Source organism: Syngnathus leptorhynchus, chromosome 9 (genome assembly GCF_054491065.1).
Source record: "Syngnathus leptorhynchus isolate UIUO chromosome 9, UIUO_Slep, whole genome shotgun sequence".
NCBI classification, from domain to species: domain Eukaryota; kingdom Metazoa; phylum Chordata; class Actinopteri; order Syngnathiformes; family Syngnathidae; genus Syngnathus; species Syngnathus leptorhynchus.
This window is the reverse complement of record NC_141203.1, coordinates 10,061,323-10,077,309: the sequence shown is the minus strand read 5'-3', so window position 1 is coordinate 10,077,309 and position 15,987 is coordinate 10,061,323. Positions and strand designations below refer to the sequence as shown.

General features: G+C 41.0%; 1 protein-coding gene across 1 annotated transcript in view; it reads right to left on the bottom strand.

Moving 5' to 3' along the window:
* Window positions 1-15,987, bottom strand: part of abca12 (ATP-binding cassette, sub-family A (ABC1), member 12) — a 37,053-nt gene that overhangs the window by 3,331 nt on the left and 17,735 nt on the right. Inside the window, exons 36-67 of the mRNA XM_085919851.1 lie at window positions 15,303-15,467; window positions 15,032-15,221; window positions 14,808-14,947; window positions 14,606-14,725; window positions 14,422-14,512; window positions 14,127-14,306; window positions 13,684-13,972; window positions 12,853-12,967; window positions 12,419-12,748; window positions 12,160-12,229; window positions 11,913-12,047; window positions 11,586-11,744; window positions 11,176-11,359; window positions 10,650-10,868; window positions 9,850-10,046; window positions 9,597-9,754; window positions 9,034-9,267; window positions 8,777-8,924; window positions 8,271-8,520; window positions 7,546-7,635; window positions 6,471-6,549; window positions 6,232-6,359; window positions 6,008-6,095; window positions 5,736-5,844; window positions 4,979-5,033; window positions 3,642-3,819; window positions 3,410-3,525; window positions 2,092-2,254; window positions 1,707-1,966; window positions 1,421-1,622; window positions 1,113-1,222; window positions 443-593 (exon numbers count right to left, since the gene is read on the bottom strand). Of these exons, the coding sequence (XP_085775977.1) occupies window positions 443-593; window positions 1,113-1,222; window positions 1,421-1,622; window positions 1,707-1,966; window positions 2,092-2,254; window positions 3,410-3,525; window positions 3,642-3,819; window positions 4,979-5,033; window positions 5,736-5,844; window positions 6,008-6,095; window positions 6,232-6,359; window positions 6,471-6,549; window positions 7,546-7,635; window positions 8,271-8,520; window positions 8,777-8,924; window positions 9,034-9,267; window positions 9,597-9,754; window positions 9,850-10,046; window positions 10,650-10,868; window positions 11,176-11,359; window positions 11,586-11,744; window positions 11,913-12,047; window positions 12,160-12,229; window positions 12,419-12,748; window positions 12,853-12,967; window positions 13,684-13,972; window positions 14,127-14,306; window positions 14,422-14,512; window positions 14,606-14,725; window positions 14,808-14,947; window positions 15,032-15,221; window positions 15,303-15,467 (5,103 nt within the window). The remainder of the gene's footprint in view (window positions 1-442; window positions 594-1,112; window positions 1,223-1,420; window positions 1,623-1,706; window positions 1,967-2,091; window positions 2,255-3,409; window positions 3,526-3,641; window positions 3,820-4,978; window positions 5,034-5,735; window positions 5,845-6,007; window positions 6,096-6,231; window positions 6,360-6,470; window positions 6,550-7,545; window positions 7,636-8,270; window positions 8,521-8,776; window positions 8,925-9,033; window positions 9,268-9,596; window positions 9,755-9,849; window positions 10,047-10,649; window positions 10,869-11,175; window positions 11,360-11,585; window positions 11,745-11,912; window positions 12,048-12,159; window positions 12,230-12,418; window positions 12,749-12,852; window positions 12,968-13,683; window positions 13,973-14,126; window positions 14,307-14,421; window positions 14,513-14,605; window positions 14,726-14,807; window positions 14,948-15,031; window positions 15,222-15,302; window positions 15,468-15,987) is intronic.

The following is a 15,987-nucleotide window of genomic DNA, read 5'->3' as shown; positions in this document are numbered from 1 at the left end:
AATTATGTTTATTTTTGCATTCTTCGTTGTGTCAAAGCACGTCAGTCAGCTGAGTAGTTCTTAAAGTGCTCTTTAAATGTTAAATAGATGTTTGCATAATTTACATGATTTTTCTGCCCATTTTCACACATGACGAATATCAATTAGGGCCTGCAAATGTTGGTCAGTTGCGTATTTGTGTCAAGCCCACTAAGTAATCGACACCGAAAGAGCGGATTGGGTCAGAGAACGCGAAAATAAAAATAAAAAAACTGGGAAATTACACTTTGTCATCTTCAGATTTCAAAAATGTTTGTGCAAGCATGTCAAGCTGTCCGAGAAATATCGCCATACCTGCTGATTATTTTGGTTTACAATGCATCAACCTGCATCCAACCTCATTTCAGACATCAATGGAACAATTCTAAGGCAATGAAAAATATCCCCGCCTTTAAACTCTTACCCTGTCTATCTGTCTCTTTGAGATGCCTTGAATACGAGCGTAAAAATACAAATGCTCTTCTCCAGTGAGCAGATTATCCAGCGCATCCACCTGGGGACAGTAGCCGATGTTAATTCCCTTGCGCCGACACTCCATAATGTCTACCAGCCGCCTGAGGAAACACACAAAATAGACACAAGCACTTGAAAGGCATTCAGGAATTCAATCGTGGAAATGGACGTGAAGGTTGTTTCAACTAGACTCACGGCCGGTACTTTGTTCTAGAAAGCCCGATATTCTCGATAAATCAGAATGTTCTTTCATGTATGAATAATGACATGCTACATATTAATTTCTTCTTCTTTCGGCTGCTCCCGTTTGTGTATGACAGAGTCTTGTCAGTTTTTAGGATCATGCATGTGGTCCAAATCTTTATAGAAACACTTTCACAAGGCGGCAGCTGTGACATACAGTTATTGATCCAAGTAAGATGTATTAATAGCATAAATTGATATCAACGTGACATTATTGCACATACATTATGCAAATAACATACTGTAGCCATCTTTCAACTAACAGCTTCATCATCAGAGATGATGTGAGTCAGCACATTCGCAAAGTGCCATATGCTTTCATCTCACTCGCTTTGCGGTGCTTTTAAAATCTAAAAAATAATGAATGAGTATCTTACCCATCCCAGTCCCTGATCTGCGCCGTGCCGTCAGTCGGGCTCACATCTCCCGTGAGCATCTTGAAAGTGGTTGTTTTTCCCGCTCCGTTCACTCCAAGCAGACCGAAGCACTTTAGGGGGAAAAAGATGAATCATTTATTAAGACTGCTTGACGCAATGTTCAAAATGCAAACACTTGATAAACAGCATCATTTAAATAAGGTGTTACAAGTAAATCATAGGATAGAACTATTCTCCATTGGTTTCGCATAAAAAATGGTTTATATGTGGTGTCAGTTGATTATGACGCCTCTTGCTGGCAAGATTACCTCTCCTGCGGGAATTCCCACAGACAGCCTCTTGACTGCATAGTTCTTTTTGTTGAGATGCTGATATATTTTGGTGAGCTGGTTGACTTGTAGGATGTCTGCACCTGCTGCTCCACTGGAGACCCGCAAGCGCTCAGCTGCAACATCTTCATCTTCATCTTCAACCATCTGTGATACCTTTTTACGGCCCAAAATCAAATGCCTGCGGAGAGGAAATGTTGATAAGAAAATGAATTGCTCCAAAAATGATTTCAAATAACATTTTTCATTTTTATATTTCTCTCACCTGACATTGCGCATGAGGAATGTGTTAAGTAAGAGGCGCAATGCAAAGAAGACCAAGCCTTGGATGATGGAGGAGATGTACATCCAGCCAAGAGCTTCTGTGGAGAATGGGTTCTTGTAAGCATCGATGCCATAGCCGCTGAGGAGCTGGACCTCCACGTTCATCCTGGCCAGCTTCATCAGCCCGTTTCCAAAGTTGAATTGAGGGAAGATGAGGAAGGCGTCGCACAATGTTGTGAAGATATTCTGGATGTTTTCTTTCTGAGACGACATGAAGTCACCAAATAAGGAATTGCAGTGCAGCGCATTCAATTTGCTGACTCAACTTCCCAGAGTCATTGTGTCATAAGACTAAATCAATACATAACACTCGAAATGATTCTGACCTCTACAGTGTTTGTTGTGCTTTGAGCCAGAAAGAAAACAATGGATGTGGACATGATGGTATTGATGCTGATGAAAAGGTTAATGCAGACGTAGATGATGAAGGCCGTCTCGGCATCCTTGAAGACACCTGACAAGAGATACATCCAGGGGAAGGTGGCAAACCTAAGGAGTTGACAGTGGAAGCTTGATTTAATTCAGGAAGAATATAACATGAAGCTTATATCGTCTATAGGTTGAAATGAAATCTCAAAGTGCCTCGTAAATTATGCTTCTTTTAGAAAATTGAGGTAGAGAAGCTGCTGGCCTGAGTGTCACACAGGCACTAAAAATACTGACAAGATGGAGGAAAATTACACCATGAGGAGCGTAAACAGTCGTGAAGAGAGGAAAATGGATTACTTCCTCCTGTATTCCCCCAAATCTTTCTTTTCTGGCCCACACTTTCCTCTCACATAATCTCCTTGTTTGTTTGATTTGGTCAAAACAACACAAAGAGAGCCAGAGAGAGAGGGGAAGGAAGGGAAAATAGATTCAAAGAAGTAAAGTAGCACAGGAAAACAAATAGAGCTCAACAGAGACGTCGCAACTGGGAAGCAAGCCCAAAAAAAAGGTGCTTGGTAGACACAGGACGGGTGCCAAAGCATAGCGGGGAACAGCAGCATGACGGCTGCAAAGCCGACCAGGTGGGTGCTGGCTGCCAGATGGAGGAATGTGATTATTCATTGCTTGGGAGGGAGACATCTGTTTGATAAATGAGCTGCGCAGTGCTGACTCGGCCTCCTAAGATCTCGGGCCCGTTGGCAGCAGAGCAAAACACAGGAGGGTGAACAGTAGATAGTAAAATTAAAATGATGTAAATATCGTCAAGGACAGATGTGACTTAAGATTAGTATGCAACAGATAGAAGCAATAATTGGGGTGAAAATGTGTTTACAACTAAAGCGGATAAAGGTTGACCTTCAATCTAAGTGTTGCTGTTAATTCAAATGTTGGCAAATTTGAGATGACCTCTAGGGGCGCCTGTGCTTCTTTTTTTGTATTATGGGCTAGAAAAGGATTTATGCGTTAGACACCACCTCATCAGACAAGAAAAATTGCAATACATCACTAAGTAGCACTTGATTTGTTCTGTGACTGACTGGGTTTCACAATACCTGGAAATGGGATTTTGAATTTCGCAACTTCAAACAGCTTGTATGAGATGTGCTTTAAATCAGTTCTCGCATCACAAATCAAGGCGAGGGAAACTTCCAGTGCGCTGAATAGATCACGAACCTAATATACGTATATCCACAACGATGGAGAGGCACAACTCACCCAAAGAGCACTAGAAGTAGCGCGACGGCATCTAAATTTTGTCGGTCCGTGAATGCTGAAACTTGAAAGGCGGCGATCACCACGATGGTCAAAGTGACAGGAATCAGATAGATGATCTACGGGAAAAGATTCAGGTCATAATCTATCGCTGACAAATGATTTGATGCTATTGGTTATTAAATGGGTAAGGTGGTATTTTTTGTGATTTATAGACTGAGCAATTAGGTGTTACCATGTCATAAAGGAAGTTAATGGTCCAGTAGAAAGGTTCATTGATGCCTGCGATGTGTTGCAGCCTCTTGGAACCGCTGTGATGCTCTTTGACGACGTAGATGGCAAAACTGGCTGTGGTGATGGAATAGCCCGTGATCACACATAAGGCCACAAGGATCTGGAGCATTCCCAGAGTGCTGTGGAGACAGAATTGGATTATTCACAAGTGGCCATGCAGAAAGAATATAACAGCAGTATTTTTATGAATGGCTGGGCCGAGTTTGTTGACATTTGATAATGAACGTTATGTTGGTGCGGCTGCATGATATATTGAATTGTGCTTTATATGAAAAAGGTTACGGCACCGTGCACTATTTTGATGAGACTTTTTACAAGATTTTCGAATGTCTGCAGTAATATATATCCATTTAAGCTGAAGAACATTTGTGAGTAGGGCCTGACCGATTAATCGGCTGACTAACTAAATTAATCAGACGATTAATCGACTATCCAAATTTTTATTTTAACAAATATCAGATTTGGACAAAATGGACAGAATTGGAATATCAATAGATATGATATAGTATAGGTAATAGAAATAGATATCATATAGTATAATAGAAATGGATAGAATTGGAATATCAACAAATCAGACCAAACATACCAAATACCACTTTGTACTGGGGCACAGTCCTGCTTGGAACACAAAACTGATTCTTTAATTATAGGAAGTTGAGTGAAGCCATAAGACCACTTCCTGTTCCTGGTCAACCTCTCTAAATCGTCCAGACCACAACAACCGCTCTAATCAGCTGCCTGCAGCTCCAAAAGGACAAAGCCGAAGCTGGCTGAGTGACTAAATGGGAAGGAGGAATAAAAATGAAGGAACATGTGGTGGGAGCTTTATGGAAGCTCCCATTACTTTACTCCACATAGTCCGTCTGCAACTGATCAGGCTCATTATCAGCACGGCCAAGCTTTAGCTTGAGTTATGCAGTGTACCCCAGGGGCTCCCACACTGTGAGAATCAAGATATCTCACTGTAATAAGCCGACCGGATCCTTAAAATGGCCGAGACTAAATCAATACATCAATATAGCTTGCCAGGCTAGGGACTACAAAAAGCTCTCCATGGATGCAAAAACCACTTGAAGGTTTGAGGTTGACACCGTAACGGCTATTCAATCCACTTTCTGAATCATTTATTTGCTGTGGTCCACTGCAAGGCGTACATTTTAAACATTTATGTACTAAACATAGTTATTCATTTCAGGAAAGAGGTTTCGCTTAATCGGTTGCTTAGCCATCGGCTGACCGAACATCATTATATCGGAACTGTGAAAATGGGTTATTTACATTGAGTCGTCTTCATCTGCTCGACCAAAGTATGGTTGACTGGACACTGAAATGGCTGCAAGACAAAAGAGGCAGAAAATGAGCAAAATGTTGTCAACAACTGAATTAAAAACATTCTGACAGTGTCAGACTGAACTGGGCATTATATATGCACAAAAATATACTTTTTAATCTTGGAATGCACCTAATTACACAGTTAAGCTTTTGTAAAGAACCATCCAATGAAAGTTGTACACAGTCTATATAAAGTAAAATAAAAACTGTGGCAATAGATTATCCACCCTCTGCGCTCTATGTAACTCCATCCATTTATTTGACACAAATTGCCCATAAATAGTTGAGTAACCATATATTTTCTGCTGAATGGACTGGATAGGCTCTCAAATGCAATGTTGGAGGTGAACACGAGTGCGATGACACATCCGTGGGCAAGTTCTAACCTCGAGTGGGAAGTCTATTACATAAGGGTAAGAACTGACATGTCCAAAGCTAAAAGATCATAACTGTGAGAAATAATCTCTTGGGACCTTCTTTATTGAGCCATGCTAACATGGAAAGCGTCCATAGCGGCACTGTATAATGTTATTTAAATGTCGAGTCGAATCTTTACAATGAAGCAATGTCACAATACTAAAATAGGTTATTTTACGGCCATGTATATTGAATACTCTAAGTAGATTCATCATTCCACTTCTCTGACTGTAGTTGATTGTGATATGCAGTACTTGTATTATTATGTATTGACAGCATACAGTACCATATTTCTTTGGATCCTTATCTGCTGGAAGTTTGGAGCGTAGGATGACATTGTTGAGGCTGTTTAAATATGCTGGAATTGTGTGGTAGCCCTCAGGGTTGAACCAAACCTACACACACACACACACACACACACACACACACACACACACACACACACACACACACACACACACACACACACTATCATGTGAGGCCATCTATGTATTTTATGTTTTCTTTTCCATCAATATAATTACGATTAATTAGAGGTTTGCAGCAGCGAAAAAATACCTTAGATAAAGTGGCGTTATCAGACGTAGCTACAATATCGTTTTGCAGGTCATGTGGGAACGGCATACCAAATTCAAATCCACCGTACCTGAGATAAAACACTGTTTAGGGAATGGACTCATTCACACATGTTCAGGTATAGCCGCAAAAGATGCGTACAGGGAGAGCCGTGCGGCTATAAAAGTGGCAAATTATATCGGCAGTTTGTTTCTTGAACCGTTTACCTGTTTCTAATGAAACCATTGGCCGTGCTCAACAGGTAATTCTCTACATTGATTCCACTTAGGTTGTAAACGATCTGCGAAGATGGGATCTGCCGACTGGCTGAATTGAATCTTTCACCATCACAAACCTGCAGTATATTTGGGAATGAAACCAAAAACACAGAATAACATTGTGAATGTGAATGAAGACATGGGATGAAACAAATGTATGAAATGTTGTCATTCTCGCTGGACCTCACCTGACCCTCATTGGTACATTTGCAGTTACTAAATGAGTTCCCTCCGTAATTCCAGCTGTGAGTTCGGCTTTTGCAATCCCTTGCAAAAATAAAAAATAAAATAGAAAGAAAAACATTCACTGAGTGAAATGGTAGCTCAGTAATATGACAGGAGTGAGGTCACATGCTAGAACATAACTTCACAAATATAATGCAAAAATTCTGTACACAGCCAAGGAGATGGAAAGCAACCTGAGAGTGAATTACTCGTACAGTAACGCAGCTGCAGGCACTCGAGACAATATTTTGAAATGTAAATTTGGCAGCTTAGGCGTCACATTTTTTTTAACGATGTTGGTGGGGCACCAACTCGAGTCATAACTGCAAGGCAAGGCTTCTTTATGGCAATTCATATATGAAAGTTTACATTCTAAAGTAAAGATAGAAGATTCTGCTGCCTCAGGCTTTTGCATTATGTATTGCATATTAACACATCACTCGGAAACCTTCAATATCCAAACGCAGTCAGTTTCATATTTATATAAATATATAAATATATAAATATATAAATGTTTACAAACACACATATATTTACTATGTATACATATAAATTTATATATACACGTTTATATTTATATATACAGTATATATAAGCAAAAGGACAATAACAGATGCAGATTTTTTAAGCTGGGCAGCACATTGTCTCTCTTGTCATTTGAAGGCAAAACATTCAATCTCCATTGCACCGTTAGATTTGTATGCTTCTTCTACGGGTCCAGGGAGCTTTAAAATGGCTCCGAGGTGTACTTCGTGAGTCTCAACAGTGATTCAGTGACAGTAAGGGGGAAAATCTCTGCAATAAACGGGAGGTGTTTATGGAATACAAATTATGCTATTGAGCTGCAAGGCTCTCTGCTGTGGGCTTTCACTCACGTACACATGGAGCCAAGCAATAGGAAAAATAAGTGAGTTTTTGAAATTTGGAAGGAGGCAGACTAGTAATGAAACAAGGCACCGGGCATGGAAAGAATAAGAATGAGATAAGCAGGAACTGAATGTTAAATATGGGATCTTGTGTGTTGTTGTGTTTCCATACCGGTTGTTGGCCTTGTCAAAGCAGCTGTTATCCATTCCTGGGTATGACATCATTGTGTCCACCATCCGGCTAGATTTACTGTTCTGGTTACTATGGAAGTTCAGAACACAAGATCATATCTGAAAAGTTGTCACTTTAGATCAAGTGTTATCAAAATAACTTGATATAAAAATTGGTCTTAACTGTATTACAATTTTGAAACAAAACAAATCATGTGGTACGTAAATCCTGTTCCCGGATTTAAAAAAGATAAAGAAACCATTGATGGATGTGTACTTGAACAACTCAACATTTTTTTTCCGTTACATATCCTTTATCCTTGATCAAATAGCACTTCTCGAGGCGAAGACAACCTCCCTTGACACTTTTAATGGTATTCACTGTGATCGTGCATTGCATCGACACACATCGGATACCCTCTTTATTTCCCCTTTGGTTATGTCTGCCCTTCAAAGCCCCTCAACTTTGTCATACCCAAAAAGTGATGCGGGATCATGCTGGGCTAATTCAAGCAATAAGATGCATCAGTCCTTCATTAATATTTCATCAAAACCCAATTGCCTTGCTGCGGGATGTACTTGAATGATTTTTGTGCCTCCTACAGGTCTAATATCACAAGCGCAAGGTCTTTGCACCAATCATGTCAGTCAGTGAGCACTTGTCCAAAATCTTTGACATCAATTAGATGGTTTTACGAGGTCTTTTCATTTGTGACGAGGACTGACCTGAAAAAAGAGTAACTTGGTTTGAGGTTGTAAAGTGTGGGGCTAAGCTCCAACTCAGGATAGTGCCCCAGATCATTCTTGATGGATCCCAAGCCCATGGCTAATGTCACAAACAAAACAGGAAGCAGGATCTTGGACAACAGGCCTTTGTAGTCTCGGCGGCTGTGGTGGAACCTCTTGATCAGAATGGCTTTAATTTGCTGCCAGGCGAGAACTATGCCTTGTGCTCTCCTTGAACTGTGAGTCAAGTCTAGAGGATATGGTGGAAACACACAAGACCGGACTGAATCATTTCCTTTGTTTAAATTCCAAAACAGTTCAAGTACAGTATGAGATGATTTGAGCAAAGAATGAGGGGAGATATAACTTCAAAGAAGTTGGATGACAATTATTATTAGTAGTAGTAGTAGTAGTAGTAGTATTCCAATCGTGATATTTTGTACATTATGTCCGAACTTAATACTCAACAAATCAAAACATAATCCAAAACAGAAACATTTACATACTGGTTTTGTCAGAAGTGGAGAACATGTCAGTTGGATCTGCAGGGAAACTATCAATGGAACTCCTGTCTGAAACTGTGTCTGAGATAGAAAAGGGTCTGTCCTTCTTACACGCACTGTCGATGTTTTCCTCCGTCAACTGGAGGAATACCTACAAAGAAACAAAACAAAACAATGTAAAGTATGAAGAATCCGTACCGAATATTTTGAAAATCATCTGGTTGACATATACGTTAACCTTGACATGCATGTGAGTTTACCTCTTCTAGGGTGGTATCAGAGATACCGTAACCTCCCAACTGGAGGGCATCCAGGTTGATGTCCAGGGCCGACAAAAGAGAGCTATATGAGGAGGCAGTGGACGAAGTGAACGGGGGTAGGGAATAGATCAAGTCATTCCCCTGGGCTTCTTTTAGCCTTGCTTCTGGTACACGTGCTTGAATAAAGGCCTTCATTTCGGCGTCGTCAAAGCTCTCGGACTCGTCAATCTGCACCTGAAGTGGTTATGGAATTAAGTTAGTATGTTCTGTGCATGAAGAGGAAAAAAATAAAGGCAAAAAATTTGTGCTTTCATCAAATGTGTACGTGTCCGATGCGAAATAGCATTGGGTGCTGTTTCTAAGCCTTCACACAATGCATCTATTTTTTTCTACCATAGAAAGGAATGGGTTAAGATTAGAATATAGTATTTTATGTCCTGGTGGAGTTTGTTTAAAGGGTTACCTCTAAGCATCCATACAATAACCTATCATCAGGTAATATTATATTACACTTAATCCAGACACTGGATACTTGAGTCCACACATCAAATCACTAAAATGACCTTTTTGGTGAGAGTGAGTTTGTAGCCCTGGCCCAGCTTGTCTTTCAAATAGAAAGGGGAGCCACAGCATTTCAACCCGCCTCGCTCCAGGAAAGCAATACGGTCACTCAGCATTTCCGCCTCATCCAGGTGGTGGGTGGACATAATGATAGTGTGCCCTGAGAAAATACACAAAGAAAAATACGATTATTTGTGTATATTTTGTGATTCTCACACAGCAATAAAAAATATACAAAAAAACAGGTATACTCACGCTTTTTATTTTGGATAACAATGTCCCAGATGCTTCGCCTGGAACACGGATCAACGCCCGTTGTGGGTTCATCCAGCACCACCAAACGAGAGCCGCCGATGAACGCAATGGAGATCGACAACTTGCGCTTCATGCCGCCTGACAGCGTGCCCACACGCTTGTGTCTGTGAGCGTACATGTCTGTCTCCTCCAAGATCCTAGAAGATAAATCAGAAGAACTCAAGACAACCCCCCGTATTTAATGTTTATACCTGTATATATTTACGTTACATTTTCTTTGGGGGTGATGATTCAAAGGGCAACAAAAATAGAACAAAACCCTTTACAGCCCTCAGCCCACATTAGTATTCTCGACTTGCACCTAACGGCCTTATAAGTGCCTCGTAATATCGCCTCTGCTCCTCAGATGGGAAATCGAAAACCATATTTCAGGAGTAACAGGTGGAACAATTACGTTATCTTTACCACCGGAGATGCATATAAATTAAGAGTGGCCGTAAAATGTGCTTGACTACGACCATGTTTAACTTTTTCTCCAGCGTATCATAGGCATTCAATTCCAGCCACTGTAACAACTTCCCACATTTCACTTTTATTAGGAGGGGAGATATTGTCAACTGAGCAAAGACCACTGTGTCACCATGGCTGATGAAAACTAAAGGCTGTAAAATTCACACTATATTACATTATTGCATCAATGACGCATAAAGTCGTGATCCTTAGGGCCTAGTCCAACCTCTATAAGAGCAACGCTGTGTAATTGTAAGCATTCATTAAAGCCTGCTTGTGTAAACACTTACGTTCGAACTTGCTCGTGCAATTCCCTCTCGGACCAATGCGGGGCTTTTATTTGGCCGTAGAGTAGAAGGTGTTCCTTGGCGGTCATGTGATCAAAGAGAACGTCATATTGCATGCACACACCCAGATCTTTGCGGATGTCATTCAAGTCGGTTTGCATGTCTCGGCCATACACTTCTATACTCCCAGATGATGGAGGGAAGAGACCCGTGAGGAGAGACCTAACCACACAGAAAATAGAATATTTTGAATATCATATGATAAGCTGAATGTGATTATTTTATATTGGAAGGATAATTTAAGTGAACAGTGCAGATGGCCACTGGTCATTTTTATCTCCAGGATATAATTGGGGGGAATACAAGCACCGGTGCAATAGCGAGTACTTTCACATAACAGCCTCAAAATAATGAGACCCGATACACAAGGTTCATCGGGTGCGTAAAATGCCATTCATTCATAACAAGGAAGCATGTATGATACTAACATGTTGGTATTCTCGAAAAAGAAAACGTGACATTCACATACATGGTAGTTGTCTTGCCAGCACCATTGTGACCGAGCAGTGACGTAACGTGGCCCTCGTAGAAGGAAACGTTCAGGTTTTGAATGGCTACCCGGTCGCCGTAGATCTTCGTGAGACCGTGAAGGGCAACACCCACGGGGAGATGAGAGAAGTCCTCGCCTGTCTCGGAGAAAAGCTGGCTCTGGCCTGAGAAAATGGACAAATGCAAACAGTAAATCAAAGAACTACTGTACTGGACATAAATAGAGAGCGGAGGAGATATATAGTTCGGTGCTTCAATACGGAAAAATAGGGTGACCATGAAAACAAGTGCGACAAGATAAGAAAGGTAGAAAAAGAATCCCAGAAAAAAAAGAAGCAGTCTATGTTCTCTTGTGGTTGCTACAGTGTAATTGTTTTTTTTTTTCTGTACCTTTCCCCTTGTCATCTGAGAACACGGGCAAGTTTATCTTCATGGTGTTGGAGAACAGATGTCCTCTGCCCCTCTTCTGCGACTTTACACAGCGGAAAAGGTCAGCCCAAAAGGATGCTGTAAAGGGGAAGTACCACGGAGCTGGGATGCCATATTTGCCTGAGTGAACACCAAAAAGAAAAACACATGGTCAGAGTTCAAGTGTATACATGAGACTTAGCTTGGGGTAATAACAATGTCGGATAAAAGTTATAAAAGGAAATATATCACACTTGTCCATTGATCTAGAAAACCATTTGACTCTCAGTTGACCAAATTATGATTTACCAGGAAAGACCATGCGAATGTACGCCCCAGCAGTGAAGTAGATGAGTGAGTCGAAGAGCATCATCCAGCACAGCCAACCGAAGGAGGCTGTGTCTCCAGATAGGGGCGAGGAATATGAGTTGCTCCACTGAATTCCTAAAAATAAAAAAATAAAAAGCCCATCAAACACGATCAAACACCTTTTAGGTACTCTCTTGTTTGCGATGTCTCATATATCATTTTGCGAGGGAAAGTAGTAAATTCATACCTTCTTCTCGAGCTTCGTAGAGAGCGATATACTGACTAGCATAACTGAAACAGGTTGGGGAAAATAAACTCTGTGGGGAAATGAGACATTAGTTAGGAAACCAGAGGTAATACAAAATGAAACAATTAGGCGTGATAATCTGGAAATGAATGTGCTCTCTAATCAACTGTGACAGTCTGGATAATTTAAATGAATGGAATTGTATGAATGTAAACAAAATCATGACATAACAATCTTTATGAAAAATTCAGTCTCTCACCAGTGCACTCTTCTGGAAGAGGTTTAGACTGGACTCCAGCGCCATGACCACAATAAACGGGAAGAAGCAGATGATGTAAATGAGGCTGCCGCTAAGACCGGCAATGTAGGTCTTGTCGAAAAAAGAGCTTATCAGGAAACTGAAGGCCAGGATTGTCAAGCCGTAGTCGCAGAAGTACAAGAAGAGGAGGAAGCCGTCACTATGTGACAGGATGCCGCCATGCTTGAGAATTATTGTGAGGATGATGATGGTCACCATCAGGTGAGCAGCACACTCCAAGAACCAGGCCAGGAAGTGGCTGAGCGGGTTTACGCCCATCATCTTCATATACTGCACATTTAAGGGAAAGGAAAATCCAGTGTCATTTAGATTCCAATCCAACAATAATTACTTTGATGTAATTATGTAAATAGGGGAAAGAAGTGAGTCCTTACCTCATGCAGCCCCAGTTCTCTTTCATGAACCAATTTCTTGACAAAGTCAGCCACAAACAGAACCCAGGCTAACATAAGCATAATTGGAAAAACTAAAGTGATGGCCTCAAGATACCTGATGAATGCAAAAAATAGATCAACAAATCAAAATGAAACCTTTGGAATTGAAGACAGCTTGTCAAAGATGCCCTATATTATGATTATTATTATTTATAACAGCATAGAGCAATAAATCAGATCAACACAACAGCACGGATGAATCCATCTCATAATCAGGCTTGAAGGCAGCATGTCAGATACGGTGGCGTGATGCTACATTTGATACGGGTTCTCCTCATTGTCTTAATAAAGCCCTCGAGGGCGAGCACATACTGTGTTCAGTTTTCAGATACTAAGCTGCATGTTGGCAAAATGTTCACATCAAACGTTTGACTGTCAGCTTGCTTACAATGTGCATCTCAAACATTAGCAAACGGGGGATAGAGTGGCACGTGACTGCATGAAAAAGCATACACACAATCCTGAATATTCATGCACCCAATTATCACGTGAGACTTGCCACTGACTGACGACTTACTGACAGTCCCAAGTGGGAGATGAATAATGAGAGAGTTCGCATTATTCCACATCAATGCCTGAACTTCACCCCTGAGACACTGTGCATCTTTTTATGTTTACAAAAACTGCATGCGTTCACACCAGAGTGCATAAATAGTCTATTCATGTGTGTGTGTGTGTGTGTGTGTGTGTGTGTGTGTGTGTGTGTGTGTGTGTGTGTGTGTGTGTGTGTGTGTGTGTGTGTGTGTGTGTGTGTGTGTGTATATAACTCACTGATCACGAAGATAGCAAGGATATGGGAAAGGTTGGAGTTGCACAGCGGTGTCTGTGACTCTACCAGTTTGCATCTCAATGATTGCCCGATCAATGTTCTCCTGCAGGTACACAAAGGCCCGGTTGTAGCGCATGGTTCTCCTCGACGATATGTGGTGGTCCTTCACAAAGTAAGGACTGCGGACTCGGTCTGTCCGCATGACGTTGTCCAGATGCATTCGGATGGTATAGCTGACTTTGGGTGGCAGGGCAGAGGAGTCGTCCTCTTTGGGGAGCTTGAAAATGACACCTTGAAGACAAACATTTTCATGTTACAAATTCAACTCAAATTAATGCACGTTGTTGAAGTATTTTATGGCAATATGGTTTATTGTAGCTATACAGAATTTATTTTCCGGACAGTCTTTTCTCCGACTGTTGAATTTGACTCAAGATTGACTCACTTCCATAGAGACTGCGGTCCTTGGCGAGTTTCTGAGCTTCAGCGTCAAGCTGTTCGGCGGATTGGTAACCTTGGTAACGATCAAATTCGATGCAAGACGAGATGTTGACCATCAGGGTGGACAAGGTGGTGATCTGATCCATTATGTGTTTGTTCTTCTCCAGCAGAACAGTCATGTTTGCTATATCACACAAAAACAAAATAATCATTCAATTATTCTGCTACTGTCATGAACTGCTTCTCATCACTACATCATGAGCACGCTGGAGAAGATCCCCACCCACCCACACACTTACAAAAATTGTTGAGCGTCTCCTTCATTTTAATGACATCGATGTCTGTCTGCACCTTAATGAAATTTCTCACAAAGGCATTGGACAAGGAATTCTACACACACAGGCACACACACACAATTAAGATTTTGAAACAGCTCCTCGAACCAGTCAGATTTCGCTAGAGGGAAGCCCTGAGATGTTTTACCTTCAGCAATGGTAAAGTCTGACTCAACATTTTGCTCGATTTCACGATGTACTTTGAGGCTTTGATCCAGTCGTCAGAGTGCCTCTGTAGGTTACTAAACTCTTGCAGGGTAGTGTTGGCCTGAATTAGAATAGAAATATATTTTCATTTGGCATGTAGAGACAAAATAATTGTTTGGACCTGTTGTTGTCTATTGCAATACCTTCTTCATGATAGTCCTGGTGATTGGTGTGTCTGGTGTGAAGAGGATTTTTCCCATCAGCATTGGTTTGAGGAAAGCCCACGCAATGGCGCCCCCTGTGGTGTTGACCATTTCTAGGTACATATTCATACAGTAGGGAGCTACAAATGGAGAAGAATGTGAGACATTGTAGACTGCATAATAAATGCATTAGCAATAAAAGACTTATGTCTTCCGAAACATACTGGCATTTCGTGGAATCTTGAACCTGTCAATCAACTTCTCCTTCTCGCTGCTGTCAAGGAATGATGTGTTGAAATTGGTAGAAAGTTTGGCGAGTCCAAACATGGGCATGATACCATGATTGCACATTGCACGAGTCATTGTGACAAATGTGGCTTTGTTGGAAAGTCTGTATCTCAAGTGATGTGTAACCTAAGGGTGGGTGGGGAGGACAAGCATCAACCATGAATAATTTACAAGTATGTTCATTGATTTTAAAAATGATCTACACACTTCACGAAACTCTGTGTTGGCAATCAGATTGAGTTCTTGCATGGAAAGCATGTAACTTTGCAGCTGATCAATGGCGGGAATGATTTGGTCCATCACGCCGATGATATTGCTGGCCACTTGGATCGTAAGTCCCAACAGGCTCTGAAGTTCATCTGACAACAACATCTGAAAGCATGGACACGGAATTAGTGCGGTTCCACCTTATATTTTGTTTCAATGTTTCATCACTTTATACAGCAACTCCCTGCATTAAATTTTAATCTTTTTGCAAAATACATTTCTTCGTAAGTACTGCTGTATTCTAAAATGACATTTTAACCATTCAGCCTTGTAGTGGAGAAATGCTTCAATCTTTGGTTGAATTTGAATTCAAGTGAATTTCCAGATTGAGTTCAATGAATGTGATTACATCAAGGTCCCAGTTTTATATTTTTCTTTCAGAAATCTTGACACTTTTTTTTTGAGCCACGAAAGACAGGACAGGTAAAAGGATTGCGACTGAACAGACTAAATCTTGTAATGTCACATCTGAAGGATGGCCATGAACTAGCCTATACATTAAATCTACATACATTGGCACAAATGTGTGATTTGAATGTAGATTTTCCATCTTCTTTTGACAGGTAGCAATATACTGGCAGGAGGGTGTTACGGTATGAATGCTGAGCATTTCAAGCATTCATAT